We start from the raw sequence: 18,868 nt of genomic DNA on the forward strand, positions 1-18,868 counted from the left end.
CACGCGGTCGTCAAATCTTCTGTCGCAAATTACGCACGGAGCGCCATATTTCTTTTTCCTTTCTAATTTCCTGGCTTTACGTCACCTCTTAAGGGTATTTTAAAATACAGCATGTATGCGTGTCTTGCAAGAAATATTACAGTTTTAGATAATACCGGATACCAGACGCCCACCAGTAGACACTTCCATCAATAGGGACCGTGCACGTCGGAGGGTCTGGAGGAAACATAAACTTGACAATAAACAAGGGGCTCCTGTGCTGCTCCCTACAATTCATGCACGTTTCCTATAGACTTTTATATTGATGATTCAGTTAGTAACACAATTTCACAATTTATTTTTGGCATATTATGTCAAGCTAGACGTATCAGAGTTCCTAGTAAGATACTCGATGGATTATTAATAATTGTGTTATTGACACTACAAAATTTTAAAGTCATCGAGCTCGGTGGCACCGGCCACAATCAACACGGATTGACTTAACTCAGCCTTAAAATGTGATACTTCCCATACGATACAATTTTCCCAATTCAATTCCCAAGCGAAGGTCTCCGTTTCTGATTTTTAAATTAAAGGAAAAATTCCCCGCATCGGGCAAGGCAAGACCCGAACTTGCGACCTTTCGGAACACTGGTCTGATCGCTCTTAACCAACATAGTTTGGTGTGCATCATTACAATTGTTCTCCCCTACAGGTCGCATTTCTTAACAGATAAATTAAAAAAAAAAATTAAAACGTTATGATTATTTCTGTCGCCTATTATTTTTGGGAAAATTTTCAAAATGTCGGGGTTATGGCGGTTCGCGGTGTCTACAGCTCATAGAGCCATAAGTCAAAAATTAAGATAATTTTAGCATAAATGTAGATATTTATATCTAATCAAATAAAGCAATGAAAGTTATATAATTGTAGTGTTGTTAGCAAAGAAAAAATCGTGCAGTGTTATCAGTTTATCACAACGCTTTATATGTTGTGTATTGATTGACTAAGCCTTGCGCTGTGAAAACGCCATCTAGTGAAACTGCTGTTTAACGTCACGATTAATTGTTTGACTTTAACCACCTATTACAACTCCTTATTAACTCTACTTACCTCATCGCAATTGAAAACCAGGACTAAGCGTCCAACTAGACCGCCCAGTGCTTTAACTGACTCAGTTTTTCCCGTCCCGGCTGGCCCAAATGGGTTTCCCATCAAACCAAGATGCAATGACTAAAAATAAGAAACGTTAAAATATCAACAGACTATAAATTTAACTGTAGGTTATCTCCTCAAAATTACCAACATTTGTTCAACGATTTTTGAAAATTATGAATTCTTTTGACTTCCTATTTTTCATACAAATTAAATATTATCTTCAATGTACGCTATCACTAGTCTAATTGACGTTGATTGTCACGCTGTAAACATAACACAATTCGCAATACATTGCGTCTTAGAATAAACTTTAAAGCGTTCTAAAAATCAAAATAAAGGTTATTTTTAAAAGTAGCTGAACAAATGTTGGTCAGTTTGAGGAGTACAGCCTACAGTTTAATTTATTGCTTCTGTTACAGGCCACACCCGGTAAAGTCTTCAATTCTAGTCGCACAAGGTCGCCGTGTTATGTTGGGCGTAAAATAATACCAACTACCTATTCTATACTGAGCGGGTACGATCATTCTAAATGACCAAAACCTTATGATAATGTTCATACGGATCAACTTTTCCCATAGATACAATATGAATATCGCGAAAATATATCCCTGTCCATTACGCTTTGTCTACTCCGTGGTTGATCTCGTGGAAAATGTGGTTCAGTACGTCTGTCTTCATCACATTTTGTCATCCGCATGATTCGGTATCATGGCCCCGTAATCATCCCTAGTGAAGTATCTTCTATAAGTACTAGTAACTTGAACCTAAGATATCAAAATAAGATTGCCCTTCCTGACAGTAATTTACAAACGAGTAACAAAAGTCCCTATAACATATCTATAAGAATTTTCAACAGTCTTCCTAAAGAAATAGCGATAGAACCAGAATATGATAAATTTGTAAGTAGCTTGAAAACTTATTTAATAAATAATTGTTTTGTATTCTTTACAAGAATATTTAGATGCTAACAAATATCATAAATAGGCATATACTATAAACTGTAATTTGTAGGTATGTTATAATTGTTTTATGTGTTAGTGTTGTCATATTGTGAAACATTATATTATTCATTAAGAACATCTGTATGAACACCAATGTGAAAGCAATAAACGTTATTATTATTATATTATATAGTGTTTAGGATCTTTTTTTGTTAATAAAACTGGTTGCATTGCAAACAAGATGGCGCATAATAAACCTACAGTCAGCAGCTAAGAAATAGGCTAAGGAGCCCAGATGTGCAGAATGATCTGCACGCAGTCTTATTGTCTTGACAGCAAAATTGTCGCCCGCTTAGCTACTTTTGATACTGGCTGTACGACATTTACTTACCTGAGTCAGTATCAAAAAGCATTCATCAGCCAATTCGGTTCGAACAAACTGGCCTGTATTGATCCCGAGATACTCATACGAGTAAGAAATCTGGGCTAACCCCATTTTAGCAATAACTTCTTTGGAACTCTGTATGTAGAATCTAAAAAAATAATAGTTATTAGTGCCTACATAAAAGATAAAATCGGTACGAGTATAAATAGGCAAACGGATGGGAATCGAGTTACGAAGGTACCTGAGGTGCTTCTGCCACAGCCAATCACTAGTAGCGACAACATTGTTGCTAATCAATGTACGAACTACATTAATGTAATAAGCACACTGTAAGAGGAGTGCCTGTCGCTTCTGCTTCTCGCTTTCATCCTCAATTTCAGTGGCAGCGTAGTATGCACTTTCTTTCTCGATGTTAGCCATTAATTTGTGAAGATCTTTCGAAACAATAGCTTTCTCGGCTTGTTCCGTAAAACGTATGTTCTGAGCTAGGCAAAGTATTTGAGTCGGAAGCGAAAATGGATCCTGCTCCTGTAGAGAACTGGAAACGACACATTTTATAGTCATATTCTTCAAAGATAAACGCATTTCCGTTTCCAAGTTCTTGAGCCAAACCTGGAAGCAATTACAAAACTGATTGCATATGTCATTAAATCAGAAATTATTAATTTCATGCGATGGCATTAATATTATAAATGTCAAACAGGCCCAATTTTTTTGCATAAATTAAGCTAACTATTTTGTGTGTCCCCACTCAAATAACTTAGAATACTACAAACCCCATTGTTTTCCTCAAAGGCAACCACAAAAAGTATATTATACCTCGACAGGACAATCTATGTCGACCGGGTGGTCAAGCTGAAACGTTTCGCCGTAAAGACTACACAGTGCCGTAATCGACATGTTTCCAGGCCCCAGCCGCACTCCACTAGTCCCCGGGAACAATTTCTTCAGATGCGTCTGCATGACCGCCTCTCGACCCTCGGCCCCCGCTCGTGCTTGACCGAGTAACTCTAACAAATCGTCATCGCTCAGAAAATATAACCTCGGGAAGATAGAGCGCTTTTCCTAAAAACATTAACAGGGTAATACCGTAGGACGATATTATAAACATAAAAAAAATAAACAGTCTTTCAAATCGCTGTGCATGTTCCAATATCCGATTTTGATGAGCAACCAAATAAAACTAGCATGTAATTAAAATACTGAAATAGCTAAAGGTAGGCGAGTAAGGCGCTGCGTCAGACATGATCAATAAAATTGCGGTACGGAATTTGCGGGTGTTTGTTGTTCAATATAACGTGTGACTAAATGAACTACCACCTCTAGTACTGACCATTATTATTTTAAATAAGTAAGGAAAGGATAACTGATGAACAGTAATTTATATTTCACGTTTTATGACCATAATAAATTGTTAAACAAGTGTGTCGAGCCACGCACACACAATTACACATACGTTTCAAATGTCATTAAAATATTCCTTATAGTTTCAGACTAAAATGGCTATGACATACGGACTGACAGAGAGACGAACGGATGAACAGACTGACGTGACGAAACTATAAAGGTTCCATAGCCAATAAGGTCAACCCTTGAAAGCCTTCCTTCCGGTTAATTCCCAAAGTAAAGAAAATAAAGTAAAAAGTAAATACTCGGTAAAAGTATTCGTACATTTACATATTATGTAGTGGTGCGGGGCAGACTCGCCTAAACTAAGTAAACACAATACTTACGTCCATATACTGTTTGAGTGCAGATTGGCAAGCATGTAATTGCTCAGAAATGGAATCCAGCATTGATTGCAGACGGGCCGATTGCAACAGCACCGATAGCCTAGGGTCCGCCTCGAAAATGCGTGTGGCCTGTCGAAATCCTTGGTCGACCTTCCGGAACTTTATACCTAGCTCGCCTTCATCGTTGGACAAGATCGGCTCTAGGTATAACCATCTGTAAAGACCGTTCGTGAATGGCTGAGTAATATATACGCTTAGCGCATCATTAATGCTAGAACTTACGTCACTACCTACTTAATTATAATAATAGAACAATTAGCAAAATATTCATAAATAAATAAATAAATATTATAGGACATTATTACACACATTGACTAAGTCCCACAGTAAGCTCAATATGGCTTGTGTCGAGGGTACTTAGACAACGTTATATATAATATATAAATATTTATAAATACATAGAAAACACCCATGACTCAGGAACAAATATCCATGCTCATCACATGAATAAATGCCCTTACCAGGATTTGAACCCGGGACCATCGGCTTCATAGGCAGGGTCATTACCCACGAGGCCAGGCCGGTCCGGCAGTAAATTATTACACAGTAGGCAAATAAATATGGCAAACTATTATAAACACAATTTTTTTTTTAATTAATAAAGTTCCAAAATAATTTTAAAAAATTCGCAGAGTTCCATGTTTACTTACTGCTAAAGTCATGAATGGCTTAATTACAGCAAGGGTTCGGACTTATTAAACTAATTTATATAACAAAGCAAATATATGTTTACAAAATATAGTCGTAACTATTTGATATTAAATGATTTTTAACTTTTTTAATTTATTTAGAGTTGGATAGGTATAAATCTTGTATGTGTTTCGGAAGGCTATTTATTGTTTTTGTAAGTATGAAATTATTAGTTCTCGTTCCGTAGACATTATTATAATTATGATGGTAGTATGAATCTAGGTGCATTAGGGATACTTCTTAATCTATTGTTTCTGTGATATTCATTTAATTTATCTATGTGTAGGTGTTCTTCTTTAAGAACTCTTCTTTTTTCTTTTACTTAAAATAATAGCCGTTTGCACAATGTTAGACTTTATTGTCGTTAACCGTGTACAAATGTACTAGACAAATGTAGAAGAGCGGGGCTTCCTGTCACAGGTATTATACATACTTACTAGGAAGTCCCAACCATGAATGTGTTATGTTGTATACTATTTTAACGAAATAAATGCTTTTTGATTTTGATTTCTTTAAGAATGGACAATTTAACTATATTTTGTACGGGAAGCACCTTACAGTGTTCAAAGAGGTTCGAGTAGTTATTGTTACATGCTACTTTTATATTTTTCGGAACTATTGTTTTTAGAATAGTTCTCTGTAGGTTGTATATATTAGAAAGATTAGTTTTATACGATCGTCCGTAGCTGCTGATACCGTATCGTATTACCGATTCAGCCAGAGCGAGGTATAACATTCTCAAGGTGTTGTACGGTAATTTATGTTTCAGAATAGTTAGACGTCCCAATACTGATCTAAGTTTATTACTTACGTGTTCATTACGCGGTTGCCAATTAAATCTACAGTCAATTAGAAGACCAATGTACACATGTTCCTCTACAAAATCGATAGAAGGGCAGTCACAATTATCGCATTCTATGCAGGGATCGGAAACCGGTATTTTTTGTATGGGAACGAAAACAGTATTTTTTCGTTCTTTGTTAATTACTTCATTTCTAATTAGGCAATCTAATAATACGAAGTCGTTATCTGAAACCACAACTGAGTCCTACATTTAGAGTATAAAATAAACTGAAATATATGGTTATTTCGATGTTTTTGCAAAAAACCGGTTCCGATCCCTGATTCTATGTAGGCTGAAAATGTAAACTGGCAGTTTCTTCGACATACGTCCATAACTGGTTTTTTTGCTACGCTGAAGGAGTTCATGGAAGCCTTATCTCAGCTCCTTATCACACGAGATCTGGTATCAGTCAGGGTTCATACATACTCTGCGCTCTGTTGTTTGGGTTGATGGTCAACGTTTTGGAGACAGTAGTCAAAAAAGTATTGGCCATATGCTGACGGCCTGGTGCGGGACCGCGGACGCGCACACTGTTTACGCCGCCTGGAGCGCATGGTATCATGTCACGCAGAAATTCGCTGCTCCCTCGAGTATTGTCGCTACTGAATGCGCTCGTGACGTCAGCGCTTGATTGTGATTTGTTTGTTCTTGTATTTTCGTAAGTTTTTTGTTTTACAATGGGGCAAAGTTGTTCTTTAACCGCTCGTTTGGCTCCTTATCAAAATGTGCGAAGCTTTATTATCGTTTATTCTTTATAATCTTAGATCAAAATGGTTCAGTAACTTAAAGTCAATCATAATCGGCTAACACTCATTATAACTTTTATGATGCCAATAAGGTACATACAAGTTTACCGCTGCCGTAATCGCTAGGCGCTCAACTACTTTGAATTTTTTTATGATTTATGACATCAAAAAAATAAGTATTTATGTTTTAGATTTTTATTTAAGTATGTATCTGTTTTCACACTATGTGCACATGTGATTTATAAGTTTTTAAATAGAAAAACATCATTATTTCTTTTTTTATATATTTATCAAAAAGTTTTATTTTTTGAATTTCAACTAATAAAATCATAAAAAATGGAAATAAAAATGTTTTTTTACTTAATAAAATTTATAATCACATTTTCAAATAATGTGAAAACAACTACTTAAATAAAAAATCAAAAAAAAAAAATGGTTGAGCACTCCCTTGTAGCTGAGATAAAGTTACAAAACTTGGCGTATTTTATTAACATAATAAGTGTAACAAAATAAAGGAGTGCCGCTTCTTCTAGTCGTAGCTAGTTTGATTTTATTCCATACAAACGTGAACCTTCCTACCAACCAGGAGTGAAAGAGATGGCATTGTGACCTCAGTCGCCAGTTGGTATTGCGGTAAGTATATCAATAACGGCAGCGGTAAACATGCTAAGGGTAGTTTCAGACCCGGCTACAAAGTATACATATTGTAACTTTCAACATCGTTCTGTTTTCTCGCCGCGTGAAATTTAGAACTAGTGGATTAGTGTGCAACTGGTCAGCAAAGGGTTATTCCCACTATATACCACCAAGTTGTTACCAGTGGTAATGACAGAGGCTTCTAACTCACCTTTTACCACTAGGAACAGCTTACTAAAAAAATCCCACTAGTTACCACCAAAGTGAGTTGTTGATAACTACTGATTTGTCTCAGTAGGTAACTACTAATTTGTCCCACTAAAATATTGACTGATAAAAAATATCTACATAATTATGAAATGAGAATGTTTTACGTCGTTAGATGATTCTCTAAGTGTGTAAAAATAGCGTTTGATTGTTTTGATATGTCATTTAACTGATTTGTGTAGAATAATTTCATACTTGTTCTGATAAACTTATCTATTTAAAAAGGTTTGTTCTCAAATATGCAGTGAAATGTCGTCATTACGGGCGTTATAAGAGGCTTCAAAGTATCACGTTTCGGGCGAAGTAACTCGAGAGAACTGTAAAGGAATTTCATACAAAATTGAAGGCCTAGGCAGCTGAATTATATATTTTTTTCTAGTGGCTATTCAGCCACCAACCATTAACTATTCGATTATCGGACCAAAAATATCCGCGTTAACGCCTATTACACACGAATTGATATTAAGAATACGAATCTGTATGATTCATGACCATAGACAATATTTAAATTCCACTGCATTTATTTGATTTATTACAGAAATTAAGATTCTTATTATCAAGTTGTGCATAGTGGCCCTAATGGGGTCTATTCGACGACTTCCGTAAAAAAACGTTATGGAGGGATTGGAGGGAAAATTAACCCCTTAAGGCAAGTCATAAAAAATATTTTGTTTAAATTTGAACTTTAATACCTGTCAATAGAGTTGAAAATCATAAGTGCCATATAAGGTGGAATATGCGGTAAAATGGTATTTTTGTCAGTATTGAGTCAATACCGACAAAAATACCATTGACCTATAAGCACCTAAGTTACACTACATTGACCTACTAAGACGAAATACCTAAGATTCAAGTACTAACTCTTTACCGCATATGCAACCATATATGGCAGATATAATTTTTAACTCTATTGACAGATATTAAAGTTCAAATTTAAACAAAATATTTTTTATGACATGCGTTAAGGGGTCAAGTTACTTAGTTTAGGTATTGATGTAGAATATGTTACAATGACTGCTTATATTTTTTTTATTTTGATTATTTGTGTAATAATGTCCTTTATTTGTTTTATTTATTTATTATTATAATTTTGGATATTTTAAAATGAAATGAAATTTAAATATTTTGGTGGTAACAACTGAGAATAAAAATCGCACTATATAGTTACCATCAAAGCGGAGTCTTTATTATTTTTAATACATATGTGACTTCGCAATCGATTCAAATGGCAATTGCACACGACGCCTTACTCATCATTAGGTCTAGCGCTATGTTGAATTAGGTTTACTTAATATAGGCTTAAAAATCAAAGATATCTAATATTGATAGGGTCAGTCGGTCACTACAAACTATAACATGTTGTTAGTTAACTAATTGTTATGGGGTAATAACAAATTATGACTAAAATAATCGACTTGGTTTAACATTAGGTCCATCTCTAAACTGTTTTTGTAGTAGAAGAACTGCGTCGGGAAACTTGCATCTTTTTACATGAAATGTTTTCGTTAGGATATAATTGACTTGACAAGAGAGTAACTGGATGACTTGGGTGTACGAGTACGAAAGAAGAGCCTGGGAGGCTTGCCTTGGTCTGAAACCACTGAAACTAAATTAAAAAAAAAAAACCTTTATCTAACATTACGTAACGATAAGTACTCGAGCATGATGGCACTCTTTTTATAAAATTGTTCAAGTCTCTTACCTGGGCAAGCCTCCTGGACTACTAAAAATACAGAGAAACAATTTTTTACTCGAGGCATTTTATAAAACAACAATCGTTAAGCCAATCGCAACGTTTATACTAGAGCAGGGCAGCAGACTTTAAGTCAAATAGATACAACAGTTTTTAGAAAATATTTTATTAACATCACTTTACAATATACATTTTTATAGTTAAGTATAAGTGCCCTGGTATGTTAAAAACATAACAGAAACAGGATCAGGCTGCTAGTCTTAAGATACCGTTATAGGTAATAGATGCTACAATAGCTACACTGCAAAGCCTTCTCCGAGTGGAACATCACATAAGAAATGCATTATTTATAAATACAGAATGTTAAAATTATGTTGTTTGCATTTAACGTTTTACCAGACTAGGTATTTATTAGGTACAACGAACAACTATGTATTAACAAGACTCACACATTCTGTAAGTTATTTCTAATCGTGCAACGGCACAAAATGCATAAATATGTAAATCATTATAAGTTACTTAAAACTAAGTAAGGCACAGAAACTCTTATTTAAGATAAACAGTTATAATGTAGGTGTACACACTAAATTACATTTGAACAGAAATAGGTCTACGAAAACTTAATATTTTCTTTGGAATAGTAATTACAAGAAGCCTCCATTTTCCTAATCAATGTGTAGTTATCGAAAAAACAAAAGCTTTCCTCGAAAAACAACGTTCAATCAGTGACATAAAATGAAATGGAGTTTACCTTTGAATATGTAGAATTAAACGGTTGAGGTAACTTCAAGATGCTACTTTACACAAATATACTGAACATGCCCTTCACTGTTTCTAAAATAAATGCATACGTATACTATTTTTTTAGTACGAGCCCCGATACATATGTTCTCGTCTCGTTCATTTTTTGAGGTTATCCAGTTTATGCAAAAATTATGTTTTGTTAAAAAAATAACTAATGTTTAATGATAATAATAATGGCTTAATTTTATATGGAAATATTCTACAATAACTAAATTCAAATACAAGAAATACCATTTGTACTGAAAGAAAAAAAAAATAAGGTTTTTTTTTAATTTTTTGGGTAGGAATATAACATATGTAGAAAGGGCTATTTACCAAGGAAATCTACAAACCTCTGGCAATGTACTGTAATTTTTCTTCGAGCCCATGCATGCAGACGTGCTGCAGTAGAGGACAACATGTTTTGGACAGCGATTTTTAAAGTTAGTTTTTTCAACAATAAAAGTCTCATGGAATTGTTATATATGATCAAAATAAACTAGATTAAACATTACTATTATGGTTCCCATTACTGACACGTTTGATCTACATGTGTAAAACAAAATATTTTTGTATAACTAGATGAACTCCACTGCATCGGGGCTCGTCCTACTACAATCACACATAGCCCTGAGTTACCGAATACGTAATTACTCGTATGTTCATCATAAACTAGGCACACACTTTGAACAAAATATGGACAAGATTGTAGTCTAACTACACTCCTAAACGATGACTAACACTGTCAAATACAGCTTTATGGCACTCTTAGAACAGATATTAAACATGAGAAAATCTAACTTTCTTCCAATTTTCTAAATCAAGATAGTTATGTGGTACACGACCTGTATGCGTCAGACTTCCTTGTAATTTCTGCGAGGTAATAGTTCATGTTTATATTTAGGTCAGCTATTTCTTTCTCTAAAGTATTAAGCTCTTGGTTATTAGCATTATACAATTCTTCCATGTTGGCAAGAAGTTGGAGTTGGTTTTGTGTTTGACTAGCTAGCTTATTTGCGCGATCTAATAACTCTTGCGCTCGCTCTCGCGATTTAGACGTTTGATTTGCGCTTGCTGTAAGAGATTCACTGGTTTCTTTAAATTCGTGTCTGAGATTACGAGCTTTCAGTTCTGCCCCCTCAGCTCCGTTAACGACGTCATTAGCTTCCTGTTTTACTTGATCGGCATCGCTTTCAATTTTAAGAACATTTTTCTGTAAGTCAGAAAGTCTATTATGTAGTTCTTCTACCTCTTTTTTGGTTTCATTTGCTTTTTTCTGAGCTAATTCAGTTTCTGTAGCAATAGGAATTAAATCTGCCTTTGCAGCTTGTATATCGCTGTTAGCTTTGTCGATTGCGTCTTCCGCTGCATCTTGAGCAGCTTGTGCTTCATCTAAAGCACTTAACACTTTGTTTGCCATTTCTAGTGTTAAATTTGCGGATTTATGCACTGTTGTTGCATTTTGATTAAGGGCTTTAGCTCTCTCTAAATCTGGTTTCGTTTCAGTAATTATATTTTCAATATTTGTGAGCTGTGACACCGTAGAATTAATCCGCTGTGAAAGGTCCGTTATTTCCTGTGGTTCTACACTAATGGAAAGCTTCATTATATCATCGGCTAAGGTTCTCACATCAGCAGGTGTATTGGAAGTATTCGATAAAAATTCTCTCAATTCCGCTGTCAAATCTTGGCTTTCATTAGTAACACGTTCTGCAGAAGATTTAAATTCATCAGCCTTAGCAAATAAATCTTTGGCGCGAGCTCGTACTGTTACAGTGTCTTGCTTTACTTGCGTTATTGACCTAAATAAGTCTTCAGCCGTAAGTTCATGCTCTTTGATCCGATGAGCAGTTTTGTTCGCGAAATCTAAAGCCTGTTCTGCTTTCGTGACGGCGCCTTGATCGCACGATATGCCCCCACATTTGCCACAACCTGCTCCTCCGCAAATATCACAACTGTCAGTCTCTTGCCCACACATTTTTTCGTTTAGTTTCGGAAACTGCGAATCCAATAACCTAAGTTGTTCTTTCAAGTCGGACAGTTTTTTGTCATTTTCTGCTTGTGTGCTATTAAAGCTAGCATATTTCATTTCTAGCAGACGGTCTGTGTTTTTTATTTGTCTGTCAGTGCTGGCAATCAATATTTGTACGTTTTCAGCCTCATCAGCGGCTTTGTTTGCTCTTTCTTTAGCTTCACGAGTTAAATTAAGGGCACCTTCCAGATTAGCTTCTTGTAACTTTGTAGCATTATTGCTCAAGTCTAAAGTTTTTGATTTTAACTTATCAATACTCAATCTTAGCTCATCAAGTGTTACATTACCTAGATTTATTTTAGATGTAATATCGTTGAGATTGTTCCTAGTGTCTTGAACTTTCTTTTCTGCTTCGGCCAGTTGGTTTTGTAAGTACGTTACATTAGATAAAAGCTCTTTAACTATTGCCTGTCCAAGCTTAGAGCTGTCGAGAAGGCCCTCTACTTCAGATAGTTTCTTCGTCATTTCCTCAAAATCTCTTGTATATGCACCAGTTGCCCCTACAACTTTTATTTTACTAGCATTTCCGATAGCGTATTCAGTTTGTATCTGTAAGTTGCTTATAATTTCATCCCAGTTATCGAAACATTCTCCACATGGATAACAGTTAGGTGCTTGTCCAAGATAGCCTCTAGCACACAAGTCGCATTTGTATCCACCTATACCGGGCCTACAGACACATGATCCATTATCTCGCATGCACTGTTGTGACACAGCTCCGCTTAAATCACATTCACATTCGTGACATTCAATGTTTGGATTACCCCAATGATTTTCTTGACATTCGTTACATTGCCTACCCCCGTGTCCTGGTTTGCACTGACATTTTCCTATGAATGGATTACACTGAGGCGAAACTGAACCGATAGGATCGCAATCGCAAGGGTCACATCCTGTACCTACAGCAATTCTCCAATGATTTTCTGTACATTCATCGCAATTTAGGCCCATAACATTTTTATGACAATGACACTGTCCAGTTACACCGTCACAGTTGCCTTTGGTGAAGTTCGTACCGAGTACCGAACAGTTACACTTATAGCATGCTTGTTCTAAGGCATTACCATAGTAACCTTCTTGGCACATTTCGCAATGGTCTCCAGCTGTGTTATGTAAGCATTTTAAACATTTTCCAGAAACAGGGTCACAATTACCTGGTTTTGTTAAGTCCACATTATTATTACATTCGCAAATTTCACACGTGCCTTTGACAGGGTCTCCATAGTAATTGTCATTGCATACGTCGCATAGTGGTCCAGAATAGCCCTCTTTGCAGTCACAGATGACGTCTTTGGTTTCCGGATCTAGTCCACAGCTATCGGCATGACTACTCTTAAAAGGATCACCTTTAACTCCAGGACATGGACAAGGGCGACAAGCTATATCAATTCCAAGACGCGGATCTCCATAATAACCCTCTATGCATCTTTCACATCGGTGGCCTTCGGTATAGTCCTTACATTCATAACACGCACCAGTTTTGTCGTCACACTCAACTGCGTGTCCATTACAGTCACATTGTTGGCAGTTGGGGAAATTGAAATAACCAGGTTGGCACAAATCACATGCACGGCCATATGTGTTAGCCCTACATTTGCATTGTCCACTTAAAGCGTCGCAAAAGTTATCAAGAGATCCAATACTGTTACAATCGCAACGTTTACAGCCAAATTTGCTAAAACCATACGTGCCTGGAGCACAGCGGTCACATCGAGCGCCTACAATATTTTCAACACATTGGCAATCGCCTGTATATGGATCACATTGATGACTTTTGGACCCTGTTGGGTCACATTGGCATGGTTCAGATCCATTTCTTATTATGTAACCTATACTAATATGATGCTTTTTACAAATTTCTAAAATGTTTTCGCGATGTAAACTATAATAGTATGGGTCACCGCAATTATTGCGATCAAACTCTTCACGTTGATGGCTTCCATTTTTAAGAAAAGGTATATCGTCAAATGATGGAACTAGAGCTATGGAATCTATTAGTACAGTTGCCCTAGAATTCGAGGTATAGCCATTCTGACGTCCTAAATATATACGAATTTCTGTGGTTTTACCTTTTTCTAAGCAAACTGCGGGTTTTATTAAAACACTACGCTCTTTTCCTGGTAAAATTGTATGAATAGTATCTTCTTCAGGACGAACATTAGCACAAGGAGAATCTGGGTCTATTGGCTGCAACCTTTTGACGAAGATAGTAGCTTCTTCCCAATTGACGTTAGTAGACGGAGGTTCATATCTTACCAGAATGTTGTAGTTCATGCTAGTTTTCAAGTTATTAACAACAAACACTAATGTACTTCCTTCCGGAATTTTCATGAAACCAGGCCCAGTCCACGGTTTCTTCCTCCCGTCTGGATAATTCTCCCTAATAACGACATGGCACAGTTGACTTTGTATAGCGTTATCGTCTATTTGTGAATCGCACTGACTCGACTCTGCTTCAATGACTATTGAGTCAAGAGCTCCAACGAAAAAGTTTTGCAAAGGTTGGTCGCACCGACGGCCAATCACGTTCGGGCGACATTTGCACTGTCCTGTTATCACATCACATTCTTTATCCAGAGCACCACCGGGATCACAATCACAAGGCGTACAGCCGTCGTTGGAGTCCGATAAGCCGTAAAACTCTGGAAGACACTGATCGCAATTCCTTCCGGTGACATGTCGTTTGCAGAAGCACATGCCAGTGTTAGGGTCGCATCCTCGTTCGTTGATCGTTCCTAATCTATCACATGTGCACTCTTCGCAGCCATCAGGGTTAGCAAGATCGAAATTCCAAAAACCATCTTTGCACCTGTCGCATCTCGCGCCATCCATATTTGCTTTACATAGACAACGGCCGGCGGTCTTGTTGTTGGCGACATCTGTTTCGTCATCGCACAAAATCTCCTCATCTGTGACACCATGGGGATCACAGTCGCAGGGCTTGCATACTTCAGGGTCTTGTTTGTCTAAATCGGGATCTTGGTAAAACTTCGGCAAGCAACGTTCACAATTTATACCCATAGTGTTATGCTGGCAATTATCACAAACACCGCCACTTATTTTCCCGGTTTTATTAAAAACTGCGGCATCAAAATGACATTTTGTAGCGTGATTATTACAAGTGCATCTTTTACACGGGTTAGATTGTTTTCCTACGGCCGGTTGCCACGGTAAGTCATTGAAAAAATCATCACAATATTCACAATTGAGTCCATTCGTGTTATGTGTACACTCGCAGCGACCATGCACCATGTTGCCCCTTGCGTTGACGCCCGGTAAAGGCAAACATCTAGACGCATGACCATAACAAGAACAAGAACCACGCACGGTCATTTCGTAAATCGAATAGTAATACTTTTCCTGAATTTCAAGCCTATTATCCAATAAGTCATCTCCGAGGGTGTGTAGTTTGGTAAAGTTGATGCGAAGATTAGTCATCCGTAACAAGTTTTGGACCTCCTCAGAATATGGATTGGTGATGTTAATATTCGGCGGTATCACTCTAAAGATAAGGGCGCCTTCCGTTGACGGTTCCACAGTAGAATAACGAGATTCACACACAACTTCCGTCAAAGAGCGCTGCGTCCTCTCTGGAATTCCGGGGAAAGCATCGGCACAGTTGTATGCAAAATAACGATACACGCTCCATGTTTTTCCAAAGTCGGATGACCTCTCCACTAACATAGCCTTAGGGAGAAACGTTTTAAACGTTATTATTACATGCGTTAGATGAAATTCCGCTTCCATGTTCAACTGGATCGTAACATTTTCTTTACCGTTTTCGGATTGCCACCATGACTTACTACGAGTTCCAGGATAATATCTGTAGATGATATTCTCTATCCTATGGTTAAGGTCCGGCCGCCCGATAGTATTGTTGCTGGAGTCGCACCAGAAGCACTTTTTTGGGTCCTCCAAATGTGAAACAATGCAGTACCGTTCAGGGTTGTAAGTGCCGCACGTGGATGAGGCATAGAGGCTGGCTTCGCGGCCGATGAGGAGGTTTCCGGTGGCGGGGTAGCAAGAACTGAGTTCGCATGCGCGATCCAGGAGGCGCGGATCGTTACGCTGACGGTCGCGTTCGCGGTTATAGACGGCGCCGCCGGTGGCGACGAGCGCACACGCGACGATCAAGCGCAGAGCCATGGCGGGCGAGTAGGTGCGGGCCTCCGCGCCGCTCACTGCACTGCCGGCCGCCGCGCCACTCTCGCGCCGCGCGCCACTCCTCACCCCGCCCACCCCACCGCTACACCATACTTGCACAGGGACCTACTCCGCGAGAGATTTTGTCAAAAAGCCTCACGAAATAATGCTATAAAATAAATATGAGTGAGTGATGTGCTCGATATTATATGATATAACGGTTACGAATGTTACAATGTTAAAGGTATTATGGTTAGCTTTGTTATAAAGGGATAAGATATTTTTCTCCTATCCTATGAATATCATTTAATTTGGTGAATCTGTCTATTTACTTTCTAACAGTGGCGTAGCGTTAAACCCGTTTTTGACAAATCTTAATGTATTTTTTTTACTTTTTTCGGATGGACACTAGCAAAAAATGTATATATAAATATCAATATTCATCATCATTCGCTTGCCCTCATCCCATTCATTTGGGGTCGGCGCAGCATGTCATGTCATATATAAATATCAATATTATAGGACATTATTACACAAATTGACTAAGTCCCACAGTAAGCTCAATAAGGCTTGTGCTGAGGGTACTTATACAACGATATATATAATATACAAATATTTATAAATACTTAAGTAAATAGAAAACACCATGACTCAGGGACAAATATCCGAATCTTACCTCATCTCATCACACGAATAAATGCCCTTACCAGGATTTGAACCCGGGACCATCGGCTTCATAGGCAGGGTCACTACCCACTAGGCCAGATAGATCGTCTTAATAATCGCTATGCCAGGTAGGTCGTCTTAATAATTAAATACATACTTATCTTTAAACTGACTATGGTTAACAAAATGGTTATGGTTGGTTGGTTGATATGGTTCACTATTTCGACATTCGGAAGATTGCGGGTCACTTCTGGATGAGATTAGCTCAGGACCGGGACAAGTGGCGTACTGGAAGAGAGGCCTATGCTCAGCAGTGGGCGATAAAGGGCTGATATGATGATGATGATGACTATGGTTTTGTTACATGATGTCTATTTTTTCAATAATGTAAGGCAATTGGATTTTAAGTATATAACAAAATAAACAAAATTAAACATTACAATTGATTATTTTGATTTAAATTTTGCAACAAATATTAAAATATGATTTATTACTCATTCTCTGAAAGCGGATCATTGTTGTTCTACAAGGTGTGCAGAAAGTGATACATTTCTGCACTAGAGCATTTTATATTCCAAGTATGTTTTTAAAGTTTTTTTTTACTATAAGCAATTAAAACTTGGTGTTAAATGGTTTTGTTGGACAGTTTCCATTCTGATATTTAACTCTTCATTCCATAACGATACTTTTACTGAAATCGTTAATTGAAAGTACCCTCAAGAAGTACATATTATGTTAGTTTATACTTAGTCATGTTTTTTTAATACATATGTATTTTACTTTCCTCGTGTTCGAAATAAAAAGTTTAGTGTTTAACTTAGGTGAAAGGCACTATTTCATCCATTGATTAACAATCTACTGTTTTTCACTAGAACAACTTCAATGCATTGGGGATCGTACTCAGACTGTAAAAAATCATAACCCTTCTCTCAGTCGGGTAAAAATGGACGAAAGATAAGAATTTTGTCAGATAAGTTAAAGTAAAAACAAAATGTTCAAATATTAAAATAAAATAGTCCCTACTTATTTATGTTAAGAATGTGAAATACAAAGAAGAAACATATTATTAGGTACTGTTCTTAACGTCCGGTACATCGTGAAACGTGAAACGTAAGCAGAATTATGTGTCCGCTAAATCGATCTCTCGCCCTTTTTTGAAGTCAGTGAATAAAATAGCGGTCGGAATGCGGCCCTGAGCAAGGCGACGACCGCTCCCGCCCGCGCCCGCTCGTGCCGTTCTCCGAAACGGGCACTAAGCAACAAAAATAACACGGCATTTCGGGATGCGCTTTTTTGTTTTGGTCATTATTATGGCAACAAGCTCTCTCCTTGTCTCCACGCGTTACTTAATATGCGTTGTCATGACGTCTATCCTTTATCAAATGTGCTTTAAAGCCTTATTGCACTTATAACAATTCGAACAGAAATACTTTTATTTTGTATTTTATCGCTTCATTTCACACTTGGCCTGATCGAGCTCTCATGGCAATGTTGTTAGGAGCCATGCGTGCACAATGTAGGTACAAGTATCTAGTAAGTAAAGACGAAAGTGGACGACGATTTATTTTCTTGTCTAGATAATTAACATTATTGAAAATATTTTGATGCATAAGCATATCCACCACATCTATGCCCCTTCGTTTGATATTTTTTCATATTTTAAATTATTATAAGAGATGCTCTTAGCATTTTAAAAATGGTATGGATTTTTTTTTGCTCCAACTCTTACAATACTCCTTAATCAAAAAAATCGAAAAAAGTTAAACGAAGGGCCAATAGCTATGATCAACAATATACATAAAATTGTGTAAACATACTTTCTGTAATGTTAATATCTACAGAAGAAAATGGGGACTACTTTTTTATGGAGAACTGGAGTCCCTTTCTATCTTAATTATGTAAAAAAAGGTTCGTTGCATGGTAGTAGAAGGCATTCTTAATGCAATTTTACTGCTTCACTTGTCTGGATTTGCCAAATTTCATACGAAGTTATGAATAGTTAGTTATGTGGGTATGGGTACTAAATTTTACATTGATTATTAATGTCTCTAACTAAAGATATACCTTGGTAAGTAATCTTTTTTATCACCGGGATACAAATCAAAACCTAGA

The 18,868-nt window shown here is 37.0% G+C and overlaps 2 protein-coding genes across 2 annotated transcripts in view; both read right to left on the bottom strand.

Moving 5' to 3' along the window:
- Positions 1 to 18,868, bottom strand: part of LOC133517475 (cytoplasmic dynein 2 heavy chain 1) — a 149,635-nt gene that overhangs the window by 75,694 nt on the left and 55,073 nt on the right. Inside the window, exons 26-30 of the mRNA XM_061850807.1 lie at positions 4,197 to 4,410; positions 3,283 to 3,528; positions 2,705 to 3,075; positions 2,470 to 2,611; positions 1,093 to 1,212 (exon numbers count right to left, since the gene is read on the bottom strand). Of these exons, the coding sequence (XP_061706791.1) occupies positions 1,093 to 1,212; positions 2,470 to 2,611; positions 2,705 to 3,075; positions 3,283 to 3,528; positions 4,197 to 4,410 (1,093 nt within the window). The remainder of the gene's footprint in view (positions 1 to 1,092; positions 1,213 to 2,469; positions 2,612 to 2,704; positions 3,076 to 3,282; positions 3,529 to 4,196; positions 4,411 to 18,868) is intronic.
- On the bottom strand, positions 9,283 to 16,204 carry LOC133516999 (laminin subunit beta-1). The gene has a single exon (XM_061850101.1). The coding sequence runs from the start codon at positions 16,091 to 16,093 to the stop codon at positions 10,745 to 10,747; it is 5,349 nt and encodes a 1,782-aa protein (XP_061706085.1). The 5' UTR covers positions 16,094 to 16,204; the 3' UTR covers positions 9,283 to 10,744.

This window comes from Cydia pomonella, chromosome 4 (genome assembly GCF_033807575.1).
Source record: "Cydia pomonella isolate Wapato2018A chromosome 4, ilCydPomo1, whole genome shotgun sequence".
NCBI lineage: Eukaryota > Metazoa > Arthropoda > Insecta > Lepidoptera > Tortricidae > Cydia > Cydia pomonella.